Below are 24703 nucleotides of genomic sequence, written 5' to 3' on the forward strand. Positions count from 1 at the left end.
ACTATAATTTACTTTTGCTTTTGAACTATTAATACTATGCTGAATATATTTTATGGTAATTGAGTATGAGTGCTTGGGAGGGATAAAACAGAAACTTGTAACCACCCTAGGAGAAAAAGTTACTTGTTTTCCCCAGAAACAATATTCTAGTCACAAGATTGTTCTAGAAATCCTTACTCCCTAGACCAGTGTTTCACAAAGGGTGGTTTAGGGACTACCTGCGTGAGAATTGCTTGAAGGGCTTGTTACAAATGTAGATTTCTCTGTCCTGCCCTAGAACTGTGGAATTGGAATAGTGAGGGTTAATGCTTGGGAATATTTAGGTTATTAAATTTTCTCGGCAGAAGCCTTAAAAACTACTACTTTTAAAAGCTCTATTGAGGTATAGTATAAAATTTATTTTATATAATTTTATATAAATTATATTTTTCATAAATAATATAGAAGCTTTATTGGCATAACAAACATATTTAAAGTATACAATTTGATGTTTTGACATATGTACACACCTCTGAAACCATCAGTATAATCAAGATAATGAATGCATATGTCACACCAAAAAGTTTCCTTATGCCCCGTTTTAGTTACTTTCCTCTTGCTCCTCCCTCACCCCCTCCCTCACTGCTTTCCAGGTGATCTCTGATCTTTTTTCTGTCACTATCAATTGGGTTGAATTTTCTAGAATTCCATAGAGAGTCATACAGTAGGTTTCTCTTACTTGGCATACTTACTTTGAGATTCTTTCATGTTGCTTAGTGTAACAACAGTACATTTCTTTTAATTACTTTGTAGTATTCCAATGTTTGGATATACCACAATTCATTTATCCTTTTACCTATTAATGAGCCTTTGGTTTGTTTCTACCCTTTTGGGCAATTTTGAATAATACTGCTATGAATATTCAAGTACAAATCTGCTTGTAGACATATGTTTTCATTCTCTTGGGTAGATACCTAAGAGAGCAATGGTTAGATCATATGGCAGGTGCATGTTTAACTTTTTAAAATATTGCTAAATTATTTTTTTATATTCTCACAGAGTATATGAAAGTTTCACTTGCTCCACATCCTCACCAACACTTGGTATTGTCAGTCTTTTTAACATTAAATCTTCTAATAGGTGTATATAGTGGGTTGCCATTGAGGTTTTAACTTGCTTTTCCGTGCTGACGATGGTTGAGCATATTCTCAACCATATGCTTCTTTGCTATCTATATACCTTCTTTGATGAAGTGTCCATTCAAATATTTTGCTCATTGTTTTCTTATTGAGTTTTGAGAATATATAGAGATATATATGTATATATGTGTGTGTGTGTATATATATATATATATATATATATATATATATCCTAGATACAAGTCCTTTATTAGATATATTTTCTTTCATTGTGTGGCCTATCTTTTCATTCTCTCTTTTTTTTTTTAAATTTATTTATTGGGGTGACAACCATTAATGAAATCACACAATTTCAGGTGTATAATTCCGTATTACATCATCAATAAATCCCATTGTGTGTTCACCACCCAGAGTCAGTTCTCCTTCCATCACCATATATTTGATCCCCCTTACTCTCATCTCCCTCCCCCCACCCCCCTTACTCTCTGGTAACCACTAAACTATTGTCTGTGTCTATGAGTTCTTGTTTCTCATTTGTTTGTCTTGTTTTTGGTTTATATACCACATATCAGTGAAATCATAGGGTTCTCTGCTTTTTCTGTCTGACTTATTTCGCTTAGCATTATATTCTCAAGATCCATCCATGTTGTCACAAATGTTCCTATATCATCTTTCCTTAACGCTGAATAGTATTCCATTGTGTATATATACCACAACTTCTTTATCCATTCATCTATTGAAGGACATTTTGGTTGTTTCCATGTCTTGGCCACCGTAAACAAAGCTGCAATGGACATTGGAGCACACGTGTCTTTATGTATAAATGATTTCAGATTCTTTGGGTAGATACCCAGGAGAGGGATTGCTGGGTCATATGGTAATTCTATTCGTAATTTTTTGAGGAACCGCCACACTGCCTTCCATAGTGGCTGCACCAGTCTGCATTCCCACCAACAGTGTATGAGGGTTCCTTTTTCTCCACAGCCTCTCCAACACTTGTTGCTATTTGTCTTGTTGATGATAGCCATTCTGACTGGGGTGAGGTGATATCTCATTGTGGTTTTTATTTGCATTTCTCTGATGATTAGTGATGTTGAGCATTTTTTCATATGTCTATTTGCCATTTGTAAGTCCTCTTTAGAGAAATGTCTCTTCAGGTCCTCTGCCCATTTTTCAATTGGGTTGTTTGTTTTTTTGTTGTTGAGTTTCATGAGTTCCTTGTATATTTTGGATATTAGACCCTTATCGGAGGCACTGTTTGCAAAAATCTTCTCCCATTCAGTCGGTTGCCTCTTTATTTTGTCGATGGTTTCTTTTGCTGTGCAGAAACTTTTAAGTTTCATATAGTCCCATTTGTTTATTTTAGCTTTTACTTCCATTGCCTTTGGAGTCAAATTCATAAAATGCTCTTTGAACCCAAGGTCCATAAGTTTAGTACCTATGTTTTCTTCTATGCAGTTTATTGTGTCAAGTCTTATGCTTAAGTCTTTGATCCATTTTGAATTAATTTTGGTACATGGTGACAGATAACAGTCCAGTTTCATTCTTTTGCACATGGCTATCCAATTCATTCTCTTAATAGTATCTTTTGAAGAGCACATTTTAATTTTGATGGAATCCAATTTTTAAAAATGTATGGGTCGGTGTTGTGTCTAAGAAATGTTTGTCTAATGGTCACAAATATTTCTCCTATGTTTTCTCTTCGAAATTCTATTGTTTTATAGCTTAAGGTTTACATTTAAAACTCTGATCCATTTGGAGGTTTCATTTTGTTTTGTTTTGGATATAGGGTATGAAGTGTGGGTCAAAGTTCAGTTTATTGCTTATTGATGTCTAGTTGTCCCACTGCCACTTCTCCCTTTGACCATTTATATAAATGCATGTATTAGGTTGATGCAAACGTCATTGCGGTTTAAAAGGTTAAAAATAATTGCAAACACCGCAATGACTTTTGCACCAACCTAACATTTGTGGCTGCTCTGTTCTGTTCCATTGATCTCTATCTACCTTGACATTAGTACCTTACTATCTGGAACACTGTAGCTTTATAATAAGTCTTAAAATCAGATCATCTGAGTCCTCCAACTTTTTCCTTTTAAATGTTGTTTTGACTGTTCTATTATATCCTTTACATTTCTGTGTGTATTTTAGCATCAGCTTGTCAATTTCTTAGAAAAGAAACAATGCTTGCTGGTATTTTCACTGGGGTTGGGTAAAATCTATAGAGCAATTTGGTAATAACTAACATCTTAACAATATTAAGCTTAATCTACAATTTAGATTTTAACTGAATCACCCTGCTCTGCCCTGAAGAAAAAGACACATGTGTGTTAGGAGGACATGGTATTTATTCAGTTAACAATTCAAGAACACTTTTCTCAGATCCTCCTCAATTCCTAGCACTGCGCTTCCTGGTGTGCTACAGGGCGGTCAAATCTAGAGAAGAAGCAGCACCAGAACCTAGCATACAGTTTAGCTTGGGGAGAAAAATCCCTACTGAACTGAAAGACAGGCTCAGAGCTGTGGTCCCGGCCCCTTCCTTTTTCATACAAGCCAACAGAAGGTCTATTTCACACAACATTTTGGCAGCAGAACTGGGACTCCTGAGCCTGGCTCACCCAGCAGGGTCTGATGAAATGTCCCTGCAAGAGATGCCAGCCACACGGGCTCTAGGAATTCAGAGGGCTCCACAGTGCCCTGTGTGCGTGAGCAGGAGCAGGGGTCTTGGACTGGGCCCTGAGAGAAGACGAGACTCCAGGGGCAGAATAGACACAGGGGGATCAGGCAACAGGGAAGTGAGGTTTCAAAGCTTCTAAGATCAGGAATGCCAGGACCTTACACCTGTCCAGCACTTTGCAAAGCTCTGACACATATAACATTATCACCACAGTTCATTCCCACTCCACCCTACACCACCTTCCAACTGGGATTGCTGGGCGTAATCACTCTGTGCTCTGGTAGAGGCATCCAGGGACCCCCCGCCACATGGGCCTCTAAGGCGACAGGAAGGACGCTGGCAGCCCCTGAGGTATGTGGAGATAGCCTTGTGCCCAGAGGGAGTTACAGAGTCGGAGGGCGTGGGCAGGGAAGAGTAGTGGAACCTGATGGGTGGGACACAGCAGTGTGACAAGTCAAGGCGGGAGGCAGGCACTGTGGTTTGGGAACAACCTCTTCATTTGTGGCCTGATCACCTGTGACCAGGAGGCCTAGGAAGACTGAGGGAAAGATCAGGCTCTCGGGAAAGGGGCTCTGGTGCCAGGCAGCTTTGTAGGGGCAGCTCAGTGCAGTGTGTGGGCTACAAGACAGCCTCAGCCCTGGCAGACACCAGGTCACGGGCTGGGAAAGGAAGGCGGCAGCCCCATCCTTGCAACTCATGCCATTCACACGGGTAATAAAGGGAAGATCCAGAGACCATTGAAAGTCACTGAGCTGCCTCCACATGAGCATGTTCAGTGATGATCTGGAGCGTTGCTTGAGAGGTTCATGGATCGAGTGAAAGGAAATGAGGTTAGAGAGGGGACGTAAGTCTCAAATACATGTTAGGCTGGGGAGTTTGGCTTGTATGCTGGTGTGGGCAGTGGGGAGCCCCTGGAGGTTGAGACCTGGTGCCATTCTCATAGCTGCGACAACACCCGAACAAAGAATGTGATTCTTAGCACTGTCCCTGAAACAACGGATCTTTCCCTTACCAAGTCAGATAATTGGGGCTCAGGTAGAAAATATGAGCGCTTGATGGGTACATCATTTTTTACTTAGTTCAATATTAATGGAACGAACTGTGGAAATTGGGAGGGGCCCGGGGTCGAGGCACACAGGGAGCGCAGCAAGATGGGCCAAGAAGTGGGGGAGGATGCCAGGGCCACATGAGTCAGGACTGCTGAAATGCCCCCTGAATGACGAAGACAGTAAGACTCAGATCTCCACACTTTCATGTTTTTATAGTATTCTCTCTATGTGTACATATGTGTGTAAAATCAATACGTAAAATCAGTTCAAATTGGCTTACATTTGAGAGTGCTGGGTTTTTTTTGTTGTTGTTGTTTTTTTATTTCAAGCCAAGGGGATCCACAGTTTGAAAAGCACTAGGTGTATACTGATTTTTTTTTTAAGTGTCAGATATTGCAGATAGTCCATACTGATTCTACATGATTTCACTTATTGATATTTATAACACTTAGCTTATTATAAGGGATTTCCAATTTTAAAAAAGTATTAGTTCCCTCACCCCATCGCCAGCCTAGGATATCTTTCCTCATGCTTGGTTGCTGTGTTGCCAGTTGAGGTTAAAATATGGCCATTTTGAAATCTCCCTGAATTACCCTTGTTTCTGGCTATTTTCTTGAGCTTTCATGTGAGAACCAACTCTACTGCTATTTTCACTGGGTTGCCCTACCTCCTAGTTTGCAGGGCAGACAAATAGACCCTCTGATGTATATTCATTCAGCTTCCCTCACTCCATTTGGAAGTCGCTGATGGTTCTTCCTCTGTTCCTCATTCCTCCTTATCTGGGAGGAAGACGCACTCGCACTTCTTTCAGGGTTAATTCTCACTGGTGCTCCTGCCCACTTAGTCTGTAATTCTTGTCTTTGTGCGAGACACTCAGGGAATACTTAATAAATGCTTGTTGAATGAACCTGTAGACTATGATCCAGTTCAGGACCCTGCATACTTGTTCTGGCTTATTTGGCCTGATCCTAATGGAGGCACCCCAAGCCCTCAAACAGAGAGATGGTGAAGGTGGGAAGGGGTGAGGTCTCTGGTAGACAGCTGAGTCCCTCTCCTTCCCCTCTGCACCCACACTCTTATGGAGCATTCTTGTATAGCATTTAATATACTGCATTATAATTGTATGATGTGATTAAGTTTTTCTCCCTCCCAGACCATGAATTCCTCTAGGGCATGGAAGTTATACTAGTCTGAGCTTCCCTTGGGCCTCATTTTATACAAGGGCCTGGCACTCTTATACTTGTAGGTGCTCAGTGAACAAAGAAGTAAAAGAACTCATTGAATAATCCTATCAGGCTGGCAAACTACTCTGATGAGGTTTAGCTCGAGGTACATTTTATTCATCCCTGACCTCCAGTGCCCAGCAAGTGTTTATTTGCTGAGCTAATCTAAGCCAAAAGAGTTACTATGATAGTTGGCATTTCAGGACAGGGAAAAGGGAAGGAGCAAACTATCCTGAGCCAATGGAACAGCTTTCAAGAAGATCAAAGTGGATTCCTCTTCTTGACCTCTCATGCTTTAAGACTTGTAGCCAGTTAGATGTTAACTGTAGAATCTAATCCAGCAAGCAGTGTCCTTCAATGTTCCCTTGTTGAACGCTGTGCACAGAGCCAGGGCAGGTCTCAAACTAAAGTGAAGGAGGATTGAAGGAGGTCCTTGAGACTTCAGACCAAGAGAACAGGGGCGCGATTCAGCACCACTCCAGCTGGTAGAGGAATGCATGAGCCATTTTTCCCAATGGTTCAATGTTCATGTGTAGTTCTCTAAAGCAAAGGCAAGAACGTGGAATTTGCATCCTGGATTGAAAATATGGGAAGAGCTACCAGTACCACTGTAGTAATAATAGGAGGAAGGAAGATCCAGTCCCCAGCACATGTGGGATTAAAGGTAGGTAGGACCCAGTGGGAGAGTGGGGCATGGAAGCAATGGTTGATACCAGCAGCTTAGAAGCGGAGGAAGACATGCCTGAGTCTTGGTCCTTCCTTGATTGTGTGACTGAGAAGAAAGGCACACAATTGATTTCCTACTATTCATTTGCATAGATCTAATTAGGCCAAAATTTAAATGAAGGGCAAATATTTCACACTGAGAAGTGACTCCCTCTTTGGAAAGAAAAGTTGACCTCTTAAGGAAATTATTGTAGGGATAAAAGTATTGCCAAAATGTCTTCTTGGGAATAAAGACACTGGATGGCGGCATCTTATTTCTTGCTCTATCCAAGATTTACAGATAGCTCCTGTCAGGAAAGGTTAGGAGCTTTTGATCTAGGTGCTTCCCCACAAGACTTCACCCCTAATTTCTTTCTGTGTCAGGTTTCTGGTAGGCAGAATTGGGTATGGGCTCAAAAAGAAAAACAAGTGTGGAAGCGTTTTTCTATTTTATATATTTACGGGGGCGATTGAATGTGCTGGTTTTTTTGTTGTCATCTTTTCTTTCCTTACCTATTTAGATTAAACATAATCTTTTCCAAAAGATTTTCTACTTTATGCTTTTGCCCACAATCAAACTCTTGGGAAGTTATTTAGTAGTTGAGATTTTGGTTTTGGACTATGATGTGATCAATTTGGTGGGACATGAATTATGTATTTGGGCATTTAACTTATTTAGAAAAGGCCTCTGGAAGGAGTTTCAGTTCAAAATACGAATATATTTATTGAGCACCTACAAAGCACAAAAAGTCATTGACGAAAGCTACACAGACCCCACCTTCTACGGCAGGGCAAGGCTAACTAATGTATGTTTTTTCATCAGACTTCTAGACCCTCAACTCTGCAAAGCATGAAATGGCTAATTAACAGGAAGGTGGTCACAGAATTAAGAAATCAGATGTTCAGTCTTAGTCAATAAATATTAATAGCAGTGCCATTTAATAAAGCAGTGGTTCTCAATCAGGATGTATACGTTTGTTACACAATTTTGTATTTGGAAAACAAACATCACCTATTTTCTTCTTAGTACAGACCAGGAAAAGTGAGGCCTGAGAATGATCTTGCTGGTGAGAGTTCATAGAATTTGGTTCCTAAATTTTCTTTGCATGATAAGGCCTGTCCCTCTGTGGATTGTAGCCGACTCTCTGGGAGGTATGACACGTTTATGTTTTGTTTTCCATGGAGACTTTCTATTGGCTTGTGGAAAACTTTTTAAAGAAAAGCTAAAATCATCTTTTCATTTCCTAAACAATTGGCTTTATTCCCCAATACTGTCTCTGCTGAAGTCATATCCCAGTTTCCTTTTCTATTTTGAAAAACTCAAAATGAAAAGAAGACCCCTGGACCCCTTTTTCAGCTGGGGCCCTATAGATGAGTAAAGCATGTGTTAAGATTTCCATTCTCAACCTTGTAGGTTATTTATTTAACAGGAGACTCTCAGGATTATCAAGGACTATTAGAAAATTGAGCCTATCAACCTTGTCTAGTCATAAAGTATGTTTTGTTCTTGAGGCATTTAACTCCTTTTTTCCTGGGCCAAGGATCACTTAAAGAGACCTTAAATGGCTCTTTGCTTGAGAACAAAAGGATTAACATTGGCACAATCTACAAACTTGCAGACATGAGCCAATTAATAGAGTTATAACTCCTCCTTCACCCCAAAACCTAAGGATGTGGATTGTCCAGGTGCCTTTCTTTTTTCCTCCTGTCTTTATCCTGCTAAATTAAGGTCATCAGACCCAAAGGAGTGAGGTGAGCAGAAGAATGGGTAATAGTTAGTTGTGTGTCCTCATTTATGCTTGGTTATAGACTGTGTATGTAGATGTCTGTATGTATCTGTGTGCACACACATGCGGAAAGCAGGCTGGTTTCAGGAGACAGAAAGAGAGGGAATGACTGTTATGTCGATGTGAGTTTGGAGACTTTTTCACTAGTTAGGTTCACAAAAACCAGTCAACTCTTTAGAAGATTGGCCAAACCTAAAACAAAACAAAACAAACAAAACAAACAAAACCTCAGTTATGTTGTGAAACTAGTGCAGTACACTGGAAATACCAAATGCTGGTGAATATATGGAGCAACAGGAACTCTCATTCATTGCAGGTGGAAACTTAAAATGGTACAGTTTGGTGGCTTCATACGAAACTAGAGATAGTTTTGCCATATAAGTCCAGCAATCATACTCCTTCATATTTACTCAAATGAGTTGCAAACGATGGTATCTACATAATGGGATGTTATTCTGCAACAAAAAGAAATGAGCTGTCAAATCACAAAAAGACATGGAGGAAACTTAAATGCATATTGCCAAGTGAAAGAAGCCAGTTTTAAAAAGGCTTCCTACTATATGATTCCATCTATATGACATTCTGGAAAAGGCAAAACTATAGAGATAGCAAAAAGATCAGTGGTTGCCGAGGGTTTGGGGTGGGGGGTGAGGGATGAATAGATGGTGCACAAGGACATTTTTAGGGCAGCGAAACTGTTCTGCATATTATGATGGACACATGACAGACACTATGACTTTGTCATAACCCGTAAGTGTACAACACAAAGAGAAATCAGGATGTAAACTATGGGCTTTAGTTAATAATAATGTATCAATTTCAATTCACCAATTGTAACAAACATACCATACTAATGCAAGATGATAACAATAGGAGAACTTGTGGGTAGAGAGTGGAGAGGGATTATATGGGAACTCTCTGTACTTTCTGCTCAATTTTTCTGTAAACCTAAAACTGCTCTAAAACTAAAAGCTAAAATCTATTACCTTGTTTTTAACAAGCCCACACACAGTTAGTATAGTTGAGGCTGTTGACACCGTGCCAAAGCCTTTCTATCAGGCAGGTGCACTTACTGTGCAGCTGCTTTGAGGTTAGCTGCTAAAGCTCACAGCGGTAGCTTTCTGAGAACTGCCCATAGCTGACCTGAACCCTGTAGCCAGGATCTGCCTGTGAGGTTACGGCCTTTCTTAAGGGCACGTTATAGCCAGCCAGTGACTGGGTTCAGGGTACAAAAGCCACTTGTGGTACCATCCATGCCCCAGGGTTTCTCAGGAGATCAGGCTGATGCTAGACTTCAGCTGAACACACACGTACAACGGGCTTTTCCCCTGCCCCATCCTCTCCCCTCATTGCCTTACAGGTTTCATTTGAAAGCACTTTCTCTATAGCTTGCTTGCACTGTCTGCTTCTGGGAAACTTGACCTAAGACAATTAGTACCAGGAAAGCTCTCAGAAAGGATGGGGTTCTAGTGTTGGGTCATTTGCTGGCCAAATAGCAGTGAGGACCCCATCACTGGCGGTAGGTGCTGTTGGTAGTCTGGGTCCCTGGCCGGCTGTAGTTCAAGGGCTAAGACTTGCACCTGTGGTGACCTGCGATCAGATATACCGTGTTTCCCCTAAAATACTAAGACCTAGCCCGACAATCAGCTCTAATGCGTCTCTCAGAGTAAAAATTAATATAAGACCTGGTATTATTTTAATATAAGACCGGCTATAATATAATAAATACCGGGTCTTGTATTAATTTTTGCTCCGAAAGCCGGATTAGAGCTGATTGTCCGGCTAGGTCTTATTTTCAGGGAAACATGGTGGGTGGACAGAGATGCAGGTGCAGTGTCTGCAGTATTTGAGAGGTTTGGGGGAAATATAAACTATGAGGACTGTGGAATTGGGAGGCTAGTGCTAACATCAGTGATGCATTGAAGACAGTGACAGGCTCCGATTAATCACCAATTTAAAGCACAGTGTGAGAATCAAGCGGCCTCCTTGCCAATGTCTGGCCCCTCCCCTCCTACAGCAAAGGGCAGTACTTGAGAGAAGGATGAAATCTCTGCTGAGGCAAGTCGGCTGCCTAATCATTTTGGGGTCCTAATGCCAGAAGATGAGTGGGCAAGGCAGGCCTTGATAAAGAAGAAATGGGACCCTAAAACTTGCGATGAGGAATCTGGGTACATGCCCTTGCCCCCCACCCTGCTGGGCTGGCAGAAACTGCCCATTCCTCCTGGTTGGAGATAGACCGTTCTCCTCCCCGTCTCCCAAGATTATGCAGAAGCCTCAAATGAGACATACAAGAGAATGCTTACCCTTCTCAGGATATATCCTCCCCTCCCCTCCCAACCCCTCTTAGGACAATAACTAGCACCAGTTACACAATTGGACTGGGGAAGAGGCATGTAGTTTTATGGACATGACCTCAAAATGTGAGGATCTTTGTATCCTGCATTAATGCCCACCACTGCAGAACAGCTACCAAACTACCAAGCCGACTGGGCGATGTGACCAGCAGGTGCCAGCCAGCTTCCTCCTCGGGACCCCAGGGTCTGTCTGCACAATGGACTCATATGTGACGAAGCCTTGGGAGCAGCACGGGAGGCTGTGCATGGGCCCAGCAGCACGGGCTCCCTGCCTTTGGGCCTGGTCTAGCTACTACCAGTGTTGACCATCCAACCTGCCAGCATGAGACCGATGCTGAGCCCCAGCGGGATGCCATCCCTTGAGAACGGTTGGTTTCATGAGACCCCCTCCATGCTGGAAAATACAGTGATTCATCCTGAGCGGGGTTGACACGTGTGCCTTTCCTGCTCACGGTGCCTCAGTCAGCATCATTATTGGAGGACTCACTTAGTGTTTGATCAACCACAGAACATTGCATTCATGGAGAGACTCCGCCATGGACGTATAATTGCAGAATCAGCCCACCCATTCTACCGTACAGCACCCCATGCGCGAGCGGCCAGCCTGACAGAGCTGCGGAATAGCCTCTTGAAGGCGAGAATGAGCAACAGTTTTGGACATGACACTGTGAGGTTAGGGTACTAACCTTCAGGATGGACTGTATACCTTAAACCAATGGCCATTTTTATGGCACCATGCCCCCCGGTGGGCAGAATTATATGAATCTGGGAGCCAAGAGGTCAAATGAGTTGTGACCTTATTCATTATCATACTCCCTGTCCCTGCAATTTTAGTCTCAATCGGTGTAGAGGTGTTGGTTCCCAACAAGGACATTCCGCCAGGAGACATAGTAAGAGCCATACTTAACTTAAACCTGTGTCTGCCACCAGCTGCTGCAGTCCTTGGGTTGTACCTTTCAGTCATCAGGTCCCTCCCACTAATTCTAGATCCCCTCCTCCTCATCTGGCAGTTCTGCTGGTGACGTGCGTAGTAGTCGTCCCAGACTCTTGTCTGGCTATTGTTCTTTTACTTGCCCATTTATAATTACAAGTGAGCATGGGACTTTTGGGAAATGTCCCATGAGTCACCAGCGCGCCGACACCTTCCTCTCTGCCTCTATTTAGTAACAGCCTGACCCCTCAGGGTGATCAGTTCCTCCAGGGTGGCAACTGCTTTCTTTGCCTGATGGTCAAACGACAACGTGATAGGATTCCTCGTGTCAGTGGCAATAAGGCCTGGATGGGAGAAAGTGAGAAGGTGGGAATTCTCCACAGAGCCCAGGCGATTTCATGATGGCTCTCATAGAGCCGATGAGTATGCTATTTATTCCGGTGCTGTTGGTTAACGTAAAGGAGTGAAGTGCATAGTATTTTACCAGCTTGGATTGTGCTGAAAATTTTGAATTCTGAATTCAGTGTTGTCCCTGAGTGGCAAAGCCCTGGCCATTTAAACATACATAAAATGTGAATAACCATTCTGCCACAAAGGTATCAGAGGAAGAAACTGTCTGCTAACCCTTGAGAGCCATAGCTCCCCCCCTTTCCCTCCTCTCCGCCCTCCCTCCCCCCACACCCACACCTTACAGATCTAACTGTGGGTCCTTTATCTGGTCCCTCAGGGTCTTGGGGGTGGCAGGACTTCTTTAATACCTGTGAACCATCCAATGTAGTACTTAGGATTCCTTGCTGATTTTTGTGGGATTTCCTTTTAGATTTAGATAATGTAGTTACTTTCATTATTTTTCTTATTACTTTTTTTGTTATGCAAAATTATTTCATGCCCTCTTATGATGAAGAATATGAGTTCTAGCAAACAGTCGTCTCTGGTGAAGTTGTGGGTTATTTTAGATATCTGACCAATTGGTTTTAACTATTTGAAGTTTCCTTTTCTGATTATAAAGAGAATACATACGTAGATTATCAAAAATGCAGAATATATAGAAATAAAGTGCAAATCATACATAAACAAGATAACCACTGTAAATATTTTACCCAGACTTTTTGTTATAGAAATGCATACTTTAAAAAAATTTGGAGCCATACTACACAAACAGTTTGGGGGGGCTTTATATTTTAGTCTTATTGAAAAATTCCCTGTAAATCTCTGATTGAAATGGGCAAAGCTTTGACTGAACCCAACTAGGCACATCAGCTTGTCCTTTACACCTACCACCCAACGGTGGGCCTGTTTCAACCCGGAACATTTGAAAGCAGCTGGTTGCTGAGCTAGAAGATGGTTTCCCAGCTGCGAAATTCCTTTGACCCAAGTTCCTAGCCGCTTTGACCCCAGTTTCTAGCTGCTAAGACAGCCAGCTCAGACTCCCCTAGAAGCGGGCAAGGACTTTGATGACTTAAGAAAATGCACTTTAAAAAAAAAAGTGTCATGAGAATATGTAGAATCTGAAAACAATTAATTGAATGATGTTTAGGAGTGCTTCCCTTTCTCTGGGCCAAAGACAGGTTTGCAAAGGAAATGGACACTTCAGATATAGACCAACCTAGATGTACAAGTTTATACTCTGGGCCAGCAAGCAAATGATGCTAATCCAGCCTACTACCCATGAAAACATCCTGGAGATTGCTCCTTTGTGAGCTCTGGAGAGCTCCTGGGAGGGATTAGGCAGAAAGTGACCCCTTGAGTTACCTCCTAGAAGCCGGGAAGAAGCGTGGTGAGCAGCACAGCACTGACAGTTAAGGGTTCAAGCGCTGAAGGCTTACAGATCCCAGCTCAAATCCAGCTCCATCTCTTTGGATGAATTACTTAACCTCTTTGTGCTTAAGTTCTTTTCATCATTTATTGTACAAAAGATAACACTGTAAAGTCTTCCTGTAAGAATTCAGTGAGATGATCTAGGCTAGTGTTAGCTTATTATCTTTAGCAACTAGTTCCCCACATTTGTTCCTCCAGGGGCTTAGGCATTTACTTGAAGGCAGCTCTCCACCCACCCACCCCCGCCCCCAAGTGAAAATGTACTTTAGTTCATGTGATAGAGATGGTCCTTAAAAAGTTTTTGCATAATTGTAAAGAGTAGAGAAAAATCTAGTTTGAAAGAAAATAAAAATAGTTTGCCCATTTGAAATCTATGGGGTGAGAGCTGCCGCTGAACCGGCAGGCTCCACTGTGGTCCCTTTGTGCCATCTAGTGCATGGCGTGGGAAATGCTATGACTTCATCTTCGAAGTCTGCAATTTGTCCAAAACAGGCATTCTGATGAGGATAATTTAAACTCACGAATGAGTTCACTTGTTAATAAGTTTCATTCTATATTTTAAGCAAAATAAAAGATTAGAATTCTAAACAGTAAGTGCTAAAACTAAATTCTCCAAGCCATTTAGGATTTATGTGACGTGAGCTATAAAGATCGTCCACTGGAGGCAAAGAGGCCACACCCCAGTCCTTAGCAGCATGAATTTTCAGGGCCCACCTTTCCCATTCCTCCTGTCTTTCTCCACCATGTTATGCTTATTCTGGTACATGGGCTGTGAGTGCCCAGAGACTCCGGGTATATCTTCCCAACTCACTGCTGGACCTTGAGGTACTATTCTGTTCATTTTCCAAGAATGAAACCATCAGTTAATATATTGCTGTATTCAAATTGAATATTTGTCAGGGGCCTAGGTTTTGGGGTTTTTTTCCTGATGAGTGTGTGTGTGTGTGTGTGTGTGTGTGTGCTCTGTATTTCCTTTTAAAGCCGTTCATTTATTACCTTTATAATTTATTTCCTCCTCCAGATATTTATGAAGATGAAGACAATGGCAGACAAGTCTCCCCCAAATGTGAGTAATAATAGCACACTTGGAATGCCCAGAGCTGTTCTGAGACCTTCTGTTTAATGTCATTATAATTACTATTAATAATAATCATAATAGGTATCATTTATTAAAGTTCTATGATGTACCAGACATTTTAGTTTATAAACACTTTGCTAACATGAACACTGCAAAATAAATATTATCCCCATTTTAGAGACAAGGAAACTAATATTCAGATAGGGTCAGTGTTTTATCCAAGATCACACAGCTAGTGAGTGATTGGCAAAGTCAGAACTGCACTCAGGCCTGACTGACCACAAAGCCCCTGCTCGTGCCACCAGGCAGTGGGCCTCATTTGTTCATTCATGTGCCTGTAATCTACCATGTTTCCCTGAAAATAAGCCCCAGTTAAGACAGATGCATATAATACGTTATGACGATGTTCCAGAAGAAGATGACATGACTGTATTTGAATCAATGTAGATTGTTGTACATGAAAAAATAAGACAGCCCCTGAGAAAACGCCCTAATGTGTCTTTTGGAGCAAAAATTAATATAAGACCCAGTCTTATTTTCGGGGAAATATGGTACCAGAGCCTGGGTCCAAGATTCTGGGGTTTCCTCAGTGCTGTCACCTCCACGATACCTAAAACAGTACCTAAGACTTAGGATCACAGAGCCCAAGGCCAGTGAATCCAAGAGGAAGGGATTCAATGTGGACATGACAAAGGTACAGTAAACGGCAGCCCGAGAGCTACATTTTCCTCACCTATAAATCCAGGGGGACTGAGGGACGTTCTCCAAGGTTTGCTGGTTCTAAGAATTCTGGTTTCTTCCAGGACCCATGGGGGGTACTAGATGAATAGGGCACTGTCACTGCCACCCAGCGCCCAGGGGAGACACCTGAGGGCACACGCAGAGCAGCTGCAGTTTGTCTCAGGAGAAACGCTCCCTCAAAGGGTCTGGTGAGGTAACTGTGAGTGACCCCACCACCTCCTACAGCCCCTCTCTTCCTCGACCTCCCAGAGTAGGACAGAATAGAACATAACACAACAGAACAATAAAATAGAACAGAACAAAATAATAAATGACATTACACACTATAAGGCTAATATTGGTCCATAAACTTTTAATTTTACAGATGCACTTAAGTGTGTACACTGTGTTGGGATGTAAAATGTGCCTCTCCCTTCAGTTGCACTGTGGACGCCTGAAACTTGTCAGGTCCTTCAGTTCCCTGTTGTTTTCCAGCCCTCCCCACCCCAGGCTGTGGGTGTTCTGTGCTGATGGAGGCCAGAGCCCCACCTCAGCCTCACAGCAGGTGGCTCGGGGTCCCTGGCACCAGCATTGTCTGGGGCCCTAAGGCTGGGGCCCAGACGACACAACCCCTTGTGTTCCCGGGGGTGGTCCAGGGCCGGGCTGCTCCATCCTCCCCTACAGCCTTTCGGCAGGACCGCCATTCCTCATCCTCACTGTCTGCTCCCAACACAGGGGCCCAGGTTGGATGACCACCCTAAAGAGGGGTCTCTGGGGGTCACCTCGAATACCTCTGAGTCACACTTGGAGGACAGTGGTGGGAGGCATCTCCCTGAGCTAGTTTCTCCTCTGCCCTTCCTGCCTCACCCCTACCAAGTCCTGGCACCAGGAATTAAATCAGGCTCTGCTTCATTTAATCTGAGAGGACTGTCCAGCTGCCTGGAAACCTCAGGTGTCGGGCAGGTTTCTGAATGCTGACTGGAAGGGGACGTCTGGCTGCCTGCACAGCCCCCACTGACCTGCTCTGGGCAGGGCCCCTGCCCTAGAAGGAAGCTGAGGGTGGGAGTGGGTATGTGCTCTGAGCAGCAGGTTGGGGACCTCTCACTTGCTTGCTGCCTACTCCCAAAGATAACTGAGTCCCCACCGCACCCCCAGCCGTAGGCTCCTTCTGGTCCCTGTCCTCAGTCTTTCCTCAGCCTGAAATGCCCTCCCTCCCCATATCCCCTGCCCCTTCCCCCTGATTTCTCATTGAACAGAAACTCTCCAGCACTCAGATTCCCAAGGGATGGCTGAACATCTGCCTGGGCTGCTGTGTGGGATCTTTCCACTGCCTCCCTGACCTGCTTCCTGAGCAGTGTGGTGCAGAGATGGCGTCTCTTTAGAGAGTGGGGTAAAGAGCAGGGAGGGTACAGAGTCCAGCTGCAGTGCTTACCGGCCAAGGGAACTTGGCCGAGTGACTAGTCCTTTCTCATCTTAGTTTCCTCATTTGTAAAATGGGCCAAGGCCCTTACACAGTTGTCCTGACCCCTCCCCCACAGGCACAGAGCAGCCTCAGTATTTGGGGGGGGGTTGCTGTTCCCCACAGTGTGGAAGAGTCTTGGCACATCACAGGTGCACAGTGGTGTCTGACTGGTTAATTAATCCATTCATTGGAGAGAGAGGCGGGATGTACTTACTAGTCTCTCTGTATTTCCCATGGGGAGCACAGCAACATTTGGCAGACGCTGCCAAGGAGAAGAGAAATGGGCAGGAATCAGGGGAGAGCACTGGGGGCAAGGAAGACAGGAAGTGGGGAAGGAGGGAGAGGAAGGAGGAGGGAAGATGAAGGTCATCAATCACAAAAAGACAGCACTTTCTTGGAGGACATGAAACAGGGCTGTGAACGCCATGTGAACACGTCTTCTCAGCCACAGTTACAGAATTGCAGTTGGAAAAGGGAACTGGAGACCACACACCCACCCCCTCACCATCCAGATGAAGAAGTCAGGTCCTGGGAGAGTAGGATCATGGGTTCCTGGGAACGTCCTGTCATTGGCAGCAGAGCCCCTCCTCCCACCGATTCCCCACAGCCCCCCAAATTCTTCTTTCCCAAGGCTGCTCCAGCAGGGAGTTTATCTCCATGGAAACCTTTGACGACTGTGAAGGGGCAGAAGATATGGAGGAGAGCAGCACTCTGACTGTAATTTATTTCCTTTTTACCTCTTTCCTGCTCTCTCTCCTTCCAGTTCATGAGCTTCGCCTGCCTCCTCTTCCTGTCTCCAGCCCTCTCCCCCTCCTTTTCATGATTCTTACCCATAAGGACCTGGCCTAAGCCAGGAGGCTGATATCACTGCATCTGCAAAGCGGCTCAGACCCTGCCAGCCCAGCATGGCTCATGTCACCGTCTGCTTAGCAATGCGCTGGCTCGGGGCCATGATGGGGGGGCTCCTACTGGGACCCCGAGCGGCCTCCGAGGAGAGCTGGGGCGGGCCCCACCCAGGGAGTCACCTTGGGGGGCACCCCCGCTCTGCTGACTCCGACGGTGCCTCACTGTCCGTCCCCTTCCAGCTCTCCGGACTTTTCCAGCTGGACGACAGCAATGAAACGTGTTCCGCCAAGTCTGCCCTGGAAGCGGGAGCACGCATCCAGGGAGGCAAAGAAGGTGGTGATGAGAAGGACACGTGAGTGTGAAAGAGGAAAGAAAAGTAAGCCAATGTGTCAGCCAGTGCTTCTCTGACTTTGTTCTTGGAATCTCAGGGCAACAGACAAGACCGAGGAGAGCGTTAGGGTGTCCCCTGGCTCGCTCGGCCTTGCGGGGGAGACGACTGGTTTCCCGACGAAAGCAGCGCGGAGGAGGGAAGGGTGCCTGAGGACCCCTCCTCCGGGGACTGACACTCCATCCGCACAGCAGCGCTTCCCGGCCCCACGTCGTCCTCACTGGGGGGTGGGGGGCGGCTGCTGCTAGCAGAGGCGGGGCCCACCCTTAGGCAGAGGTCGGCTACGGGACCTCGGAGCCTGCGCTCCCGCCTCCTCCTGGGAGACTCAGGAGCGGCCCACGTCTCACCCGCGGAGCTCATCCCTCTGCACGCGGCGGGGTGGGGGTGGGGGTGGGGGTGGGGGTGGGGGTGGGGGTGGGGGGGTGGGGGGCCGGGAGAGGGGTGGTAACTTCCAACTGCCCCACACGTACCTGCGCGAGCGCAGTGGAGCCCAAGCCTGGAGGGCTCAGCCCAGGGTTTCTCAGTGTTGGCCCTTGTGACATTTGCGGCTGGATAACTGAAGTGAGTGCTGTCCTGGGCGTTGTTTAGCAGCAGCCCTGGCCTCTACCCCCACCCACTTTCCCAAATTGTTATGATCAACAATGCCTCCAGACGTTGCCAAGTTTCTCCTGGGGGGGAGGTTGGGGGGAGAACGGGCTCTCACCCGACAGGGGTGGACGAGTGGCCCCCTTCTCCCCGCCCCACGCCTCTCCCCTAGTCCCCACGAGAACCTGCTTGTGATGCATGTGGTGCTTGGTTCCAGGATTGTTTCCTTTCAGAGGGGCTGGTTACAACGTAACTTCTGAGATATTTACGTGTAGATTTATTCATTTTTAATTAATTTCAGTTACTTTTTTAAAAGTTTATTAGTTAATTTTTAGTTTTATTTAATTTCATAGCTTTAAAGTTACCTGTTTATAGTTATTTTAAAGATTAATTTTCGAGTTAATTCATTTTTAGTTACTTATTTATAGCTATTTTGTTTTGAATTATATATTTCCAAATTAATTAGCTATAGAATTATTTATTTTTAATTATCTTTCCAATGATTAATATCTGAGTTACTTATTTTCATAGTTATTCTATTTTTAGTTATTGGAGGTTTTAGTTGTTTATTTTTAAAATTTATTTGACTACTAAAAACTCACTAGATGTTTTTGCATATTTTTGAGTTATTTATTTTTTGAGTAAGATGTTTTTAGTTATTTTAAGGGTTTTCTCCTACTTATTATTTTTAGAATTACTTATGTTCAGTTGTTTACTTTGGTTCTCTTAGGTTCTGGGTTGTTTACTTTTACATTTTATTAGTCATTTGGTTTTTTAAAATTTGATTTAAATTATTTTATTTTTAGAGTTATTAATTGTTGAGCATTTTATTTTCTGAAATTTTTTCCCTTCTGTATTTTTACTTATTTTATTTTGCAGACATATTTGTTTTCAGAATTATTTAGTTTGGAATTACTTATTCTATCATTCAGGATCCAACCTAGAGAGAGATACCATACTAGTTATTTTGACAGAGACAATTTAATATAAATAACTGTTATTCAGCTATTGGAGACTTTAAAAGGAAAACAAAACCTTGAAATATCATGCAGATTTTAAACAGCAGGAAGCAGCTATCCACCTGGAGGGCTGAGGGAACAAAGGGAAGAAGTTGGAGGAGTCCCACCAAGCTGAGGTTAGCCCTCTGAGGAGGAGCAGGCACTGCCAGCTGGTAGTGGGGTCTCTGAAGGGGTGTGATGAGACTGTTGGGAAAATGGAAAACTGCAGCTACTGGAAATGTCACTCTCCTTGTGTCCCTCTCCCTTCCTCTGGCCTCAGGTCACACTTTTTTTAAAAAAAGTTTTATTGGGGAATATTGTGGAGCAGTGTGTTTCTCCAGGGCCCATCAGCTCCAAGTCATTGTCCTTCAATCTAGTTGTAGAGGGTGCAACTCAGCTCCAAGTTCAGTCACTGTTTTCAATCTTAGTTGCTGGCGGCGCCGCCCACCATCCCATGTGGGAATTGAACCGGCAACCTTGTTCAGAGCTCATGCTCTAACCAACTGAGCCATCAGGCCGCCCCTAGTCACACTTTTTATAACACATATTCATACAGTCAGTCTTGAATATGGGTTGCTGAGCAAAGTTCTCTGTTTTGGTCTCTCCAATTATCAACCACAATATATACATTTCTCAATGAGAATACATGAGAACTAGAGCTGGACAGCAAAATCTTTAGGATTCTGATTATTAAATAGTCAGAAAACACATCACTTGGATCCTCTGAAGCACTTTTGACCATTGACTAGCCAGCCGCTCGTTACAGAAACAGCCCAAAGCTTCCTCAATCTTTTGGACTTCAGTTGTTTTCTGAATCTTTGAAATGGCCACACTTGATGGTGCTGGCTGAGTGCAAAGTTCCCAGACCTCTAAAGCCTTGCAGGACAACCCTCTCCACAAACCTCACATCACAGATGGGTGGCCAGAGGAGCCATTTCAATACCAGTCATCATGGCTGGTGTTCCCAGATGCCACTGTCAGGTACCACAGGATGGTCCACTCTGACCTTCCATTCCAGCTTCCTTGCCCAAGCCCCACACTGCTTACTCTACTTGTAGGTGTCCTCTGGGAGAAAGCTAGGCTTGGGGAATCAGACTTCTTCTGAGTTCATAGTAGACTGTGGTATGGGACAGGAACCATGGAATAACTCTCATAAAGCCATGCCAGATACACAGGCCCCCCAGAAGACACGTCCCCTGCCACAGGGCCTGGAACCACAGCTCACTCAGGAAATAGTTGTCAATTTTTTCAACTTCTTAAAAACAGGGAGGGGAAAGGTGGCTCTTTTGTGAGTGAAATTTGTGTCATCTTTCCATCTGAGTAAATGGAAAAGAATCTAAAACCATCAGATGAAACCCTCCAGGCTTCTTTTCCAAGTTGTTCAAATCATTCATGGCTTTACAATGTTGCCTGTTGCCCACTAGAGGGACTCAGAGTTCAACAGGTAGCTGAGAAGAGCGAATGCTGTAGCCCCAAATGAAAGTACCTTGGCTAAAACCAGCCCTGGATCTGTAAAATCTGGCAGGAATCTGAGTCCATACTAAACACCAGCCACGCATTGGGAAATAATTAGAAAAATCAGAGATCCTCTAAACCAGCATTTCCCAGAGTATATTCTACAGAACAGCCAGAAGAGTGTAAGACTTCAGTGAGTTAATCCCACAATAACAAAATTATCTAATTATAAATACATTTTTAAAGTTCCACATATTCTATTCCTTCCTTGGTTGATCCCAATTAGTAGATTAAAGGATATGAGAACTCTTGCAGAAGGAAGACTGCTCATCATCTCCCAAGCTTATTTGACCATAGAACCCTTTTCTTTTTGGAATGTAATATCCCTTCTGGGTTGGTAAAGGGAATATCCCTTCAGGGTTGGTAAAGGATGAGCTGCTGTAACAAAGAGTGCCAACAATATAGTGAGTTCAAGAATATTTCTGTCTCATGAAACAGCCCTGGTTTGGATATGCAGGCTGCTTCGCTCCACATATTCATTTGGGGTCCCAGGTTCCTTCCTTCTAGTTTTTCCACCATCCCCTGGAATATTGTCCTTGTCTACAAAGTCAGAAGCAGGTCTCAGAATGTCCGATTTGTAGACAAATATTGTCCTTTGTCTACAAAGTCAGAAGCAGGTCTCAGAATGTCCGATTTCCAGCTCGCAGGAAGCAGAAAGAACTTGGAAGATTGCATGTGCAATGTTTGAGGGCCCACCTGCAGATGGCACACAACACTGTTGGTGAATGGCCCCAACAAGCTACAAAAGGGGTTGGGAATGTAGCTAGGAGGCCACTGCCCAGCTACAACTTTATTACTGTGTCAATGTCACCCAGCCAGCATGCGTCCAAGCAGGGACTAGAAACCAGGTCTTCCGACTCGACTCATAGGCCAGGATGCTAATTACCACACTAGCATTTGCTTGCTCTTTCAACGTGTGTGAAGTACCTCTTAAGTTCCAATTTTATTGTCAGATGAGGTTAGATAGCTTTATTAAACATTATTTCACTGAATCTCTATAACATTTATTAACTGCATCTTTAATCTGCTAGTGGTTTTTATGGATAAACTTTCAAATATGACTATTAAAGTAGCAAAAATCATAAGTTTATATCATATTTTAATTTGCCGGGGAACACATATATCAGATCCTCAAATAGTGTTGTTTCATTCAATGTTGTTTCATTGATGAGAAAAAAAAAAATCAATTCCTGGCCAGGGCCACTGTTTGGGTGGAGTTTGCATGTTCTCCCCATGCCTGCATGGGTGTCCTCCTACATCCCAAAGATGTGCATGTGAGGTGAAGAGGCAGGTCTCAGTTGTCCCTGTCTGAGTGACTGTGGGTGAGTGTGCCCTGCAATGGAAGGACTTCCTGTCCATGGCTGGTTCCCATCTTGCATCCTGACCTGCAGGGATAGGTTCTAGCCCTCCATGACATTGAATTGGAAGAAGCAGTTTGGAAAATAATTCTCTTGTTTTTGTTCATCTTTCTTAAATGTATGGATAGCTCACATTTACTTTAATGTTTAACATTAGAGGTGCTTGGGGTCTTTGTTCAGAAGTTTGGTGACGTTTTTGTGACCAGAAATATGCTGTAGGAACTTAACTCTTGTTTCTATCAATAGCCTATGGTAAATTGGTTTCATTATACACCATTTTGCTGAAAGTCACAGTTTCCAAGAACCTGTCTCTGATGTTCAGTGAGAACTTACTGTACTGTGAGAACAAACAACCATAAGAAGAACAAAGTATAAAAATCTTGTAATGGACCCAAATACATCTCAACATTCAGAGTATGAAAAGGGGCATTTCAAATTAGTTCTGAACAACAGAAAAGGATAAATTATGTGTGAAAGTGGTAGCAATGTGGAAAGAGAAAATTTACCTCACACCTTAAAATGATTCATATTATTCAACTATGTGACTTAAAGGAATCATGAAAGTCAAAACATGTGAAAAATAGTTTTGAATAGGGTGAAATCTTTCCAAGCAGAAACTATTACCAGAAACTACAGAAGAAAATTAAAATATGTTAGAGGCAAAAACTTATATGTAGAAAAAAATAAAAAAGAACAAACAGTCAAATCATAAATACATTTTCAAAACATATGGCAAAGACTATTTCCTTGTTATATAAAGAGACTTTACAAATCAATAACAATAATAGAAAAAGAAATGGGCAAAGTACATGAATATGCACAGGAAAATAAATTCAAAATCTAATAAATAAATAAAAAGAAGCAAAACAGTGAGATTCATTTTTCATGATCAGACAGTCCAATATTTAAAACTTTGGTAATATCCAGTGTTGGAGAGGTTATAGGAAAGCCAAAACCACTGTTGGTGAGACTAAATTAGTACTAGAATTTTGGAAAACAATTTGCAATGGCAATCAAAATGTAAAATATGTATATTTTATCCGGCGATTCCACTTCTAGGAATTTAATGATATACTCATACAAATGAATGCGCGCGCACACACACACACACACACACACACACACACGTGTTCATTTTAACATTACTTTTACTAGGAAAACAAGTGATGGGAGATGTGGAACTACCTAAATGTCTGTGTTAGTGTTAAAATGTACCCCATATTGACACTCCTCCCTTTGAGTGTGGACTGTAGTAGTGATTCTAATACTGTGTTTCCCTGAAAATAAGACCTAGCCAGACAATCAGCTCTAATATGACTCTTGGAGCAAAAATTAATATAAGACCTGGTCTTATTTTATTATAAGACCTGGTCTTATATGAGACCTGGTCCTATAATATAATATAATATAATATAATATAATATAATATAATACCAAGTCTTATATAATATAAGACCGGGTCTTATATTAATTTTTGCTCCAAAAGACATATTAGAGCTGTTGTTCTGTTAGGTCTTATTTTCAGGGAAACACAGTAAATAGAATGTGGTAGAAGTGATGGTAACAGACTTTCAAGACTGGGTTATAAAAAACATTTTTGGCTTCTATCTCATTCTCTCTTTTGGATTACTCACTGTGGAAGAAGCCGGCTACCACGTTGAGAAGACACTGAAGGAGCCTTATGATCCATGTGGCAGGAAGTGAAGCCTTTTTCTGACAGCCATGTGAATGAACCACCTTGAAAGTAGATTCTCCAGCCCAGTCAAGTCTACAGATGGCTTTAGCTCCAGCTGATGTCTTGGCTGAAACCTCATGAGAGACTGGAGCCAGAAGAAGCCAGCTAAGCTGTTTTTGAATTCCTTACCAGAGGATCATGAGATAATAAATGTTCATTGTTTTAAGCTGCTAAGTTTGGGGGTCATTTGTTAAGAAACAGTAGATAACAAATATAATATTAAATAATTAAAATCTGGTTAATAAGTATTGTACTGACTATGCAGCTGTTAAAAATATCTTCTGCTTGAGAAGTAGAAATCTAGAAAGAGTACCCTCCCCACACTTGCAAGATAAAAAAAAATCTGGAAAATATGC

The 24703-nt window shown here is 43.1% G+C and overlaps 1 protein-coding gene across 5 annotated transcripts in view; it reads left to right on the forward strand.

The window, feature by feature from the left end:
• Window positions 1–24519, forward strand: part of MCF2L2 (MCF.2 cell line derived transforming sequence-like 2) — a 213038-nt gene extending 188519 nt beyond the window's left edge. For 3 of the 5 annotated variants that reach the window (XM_081078213.1, XM_081078215.1, XM_081078214.1), the window contains 4 exons: window positions 14684–14728; window positions 17554–17639; window positions 18008–18144; window positions 24255–24519. In XM_081078213.1, the coding sequence (XP_080934339.1) occupies window positions 14684–14728; window positions 17554–17639; window positions 18008–18124 (248 nt within the window). In that variant the 3' untranslated portion in view covers window positions 18125–18144; window positions 24255–24519. The remainder of the gene's footprint in view (window positions 1–14683; window positions 14729–17553; window positions 17640–18007; window positions 18145–24254) is intronic. The other 2 variants (XR_013995248.1, XM_081078216.1) reach the window with 1 other exon arrangement.
• Window positions 24520–24703: the final 184 nt, after the last annotated feature.

Source organism: Rhinolophus hipposideros (assembly GCF_964194185.1).
Source record: "Rhinolophus hipposideros genome assembly, chromosome: 2".
NCBI lineage: Eukaryota > Metazoa > Chordata > Mammalia > Chiroptera > Rhinolophidae > Rhinolophus > Rhinolophus hipposideros.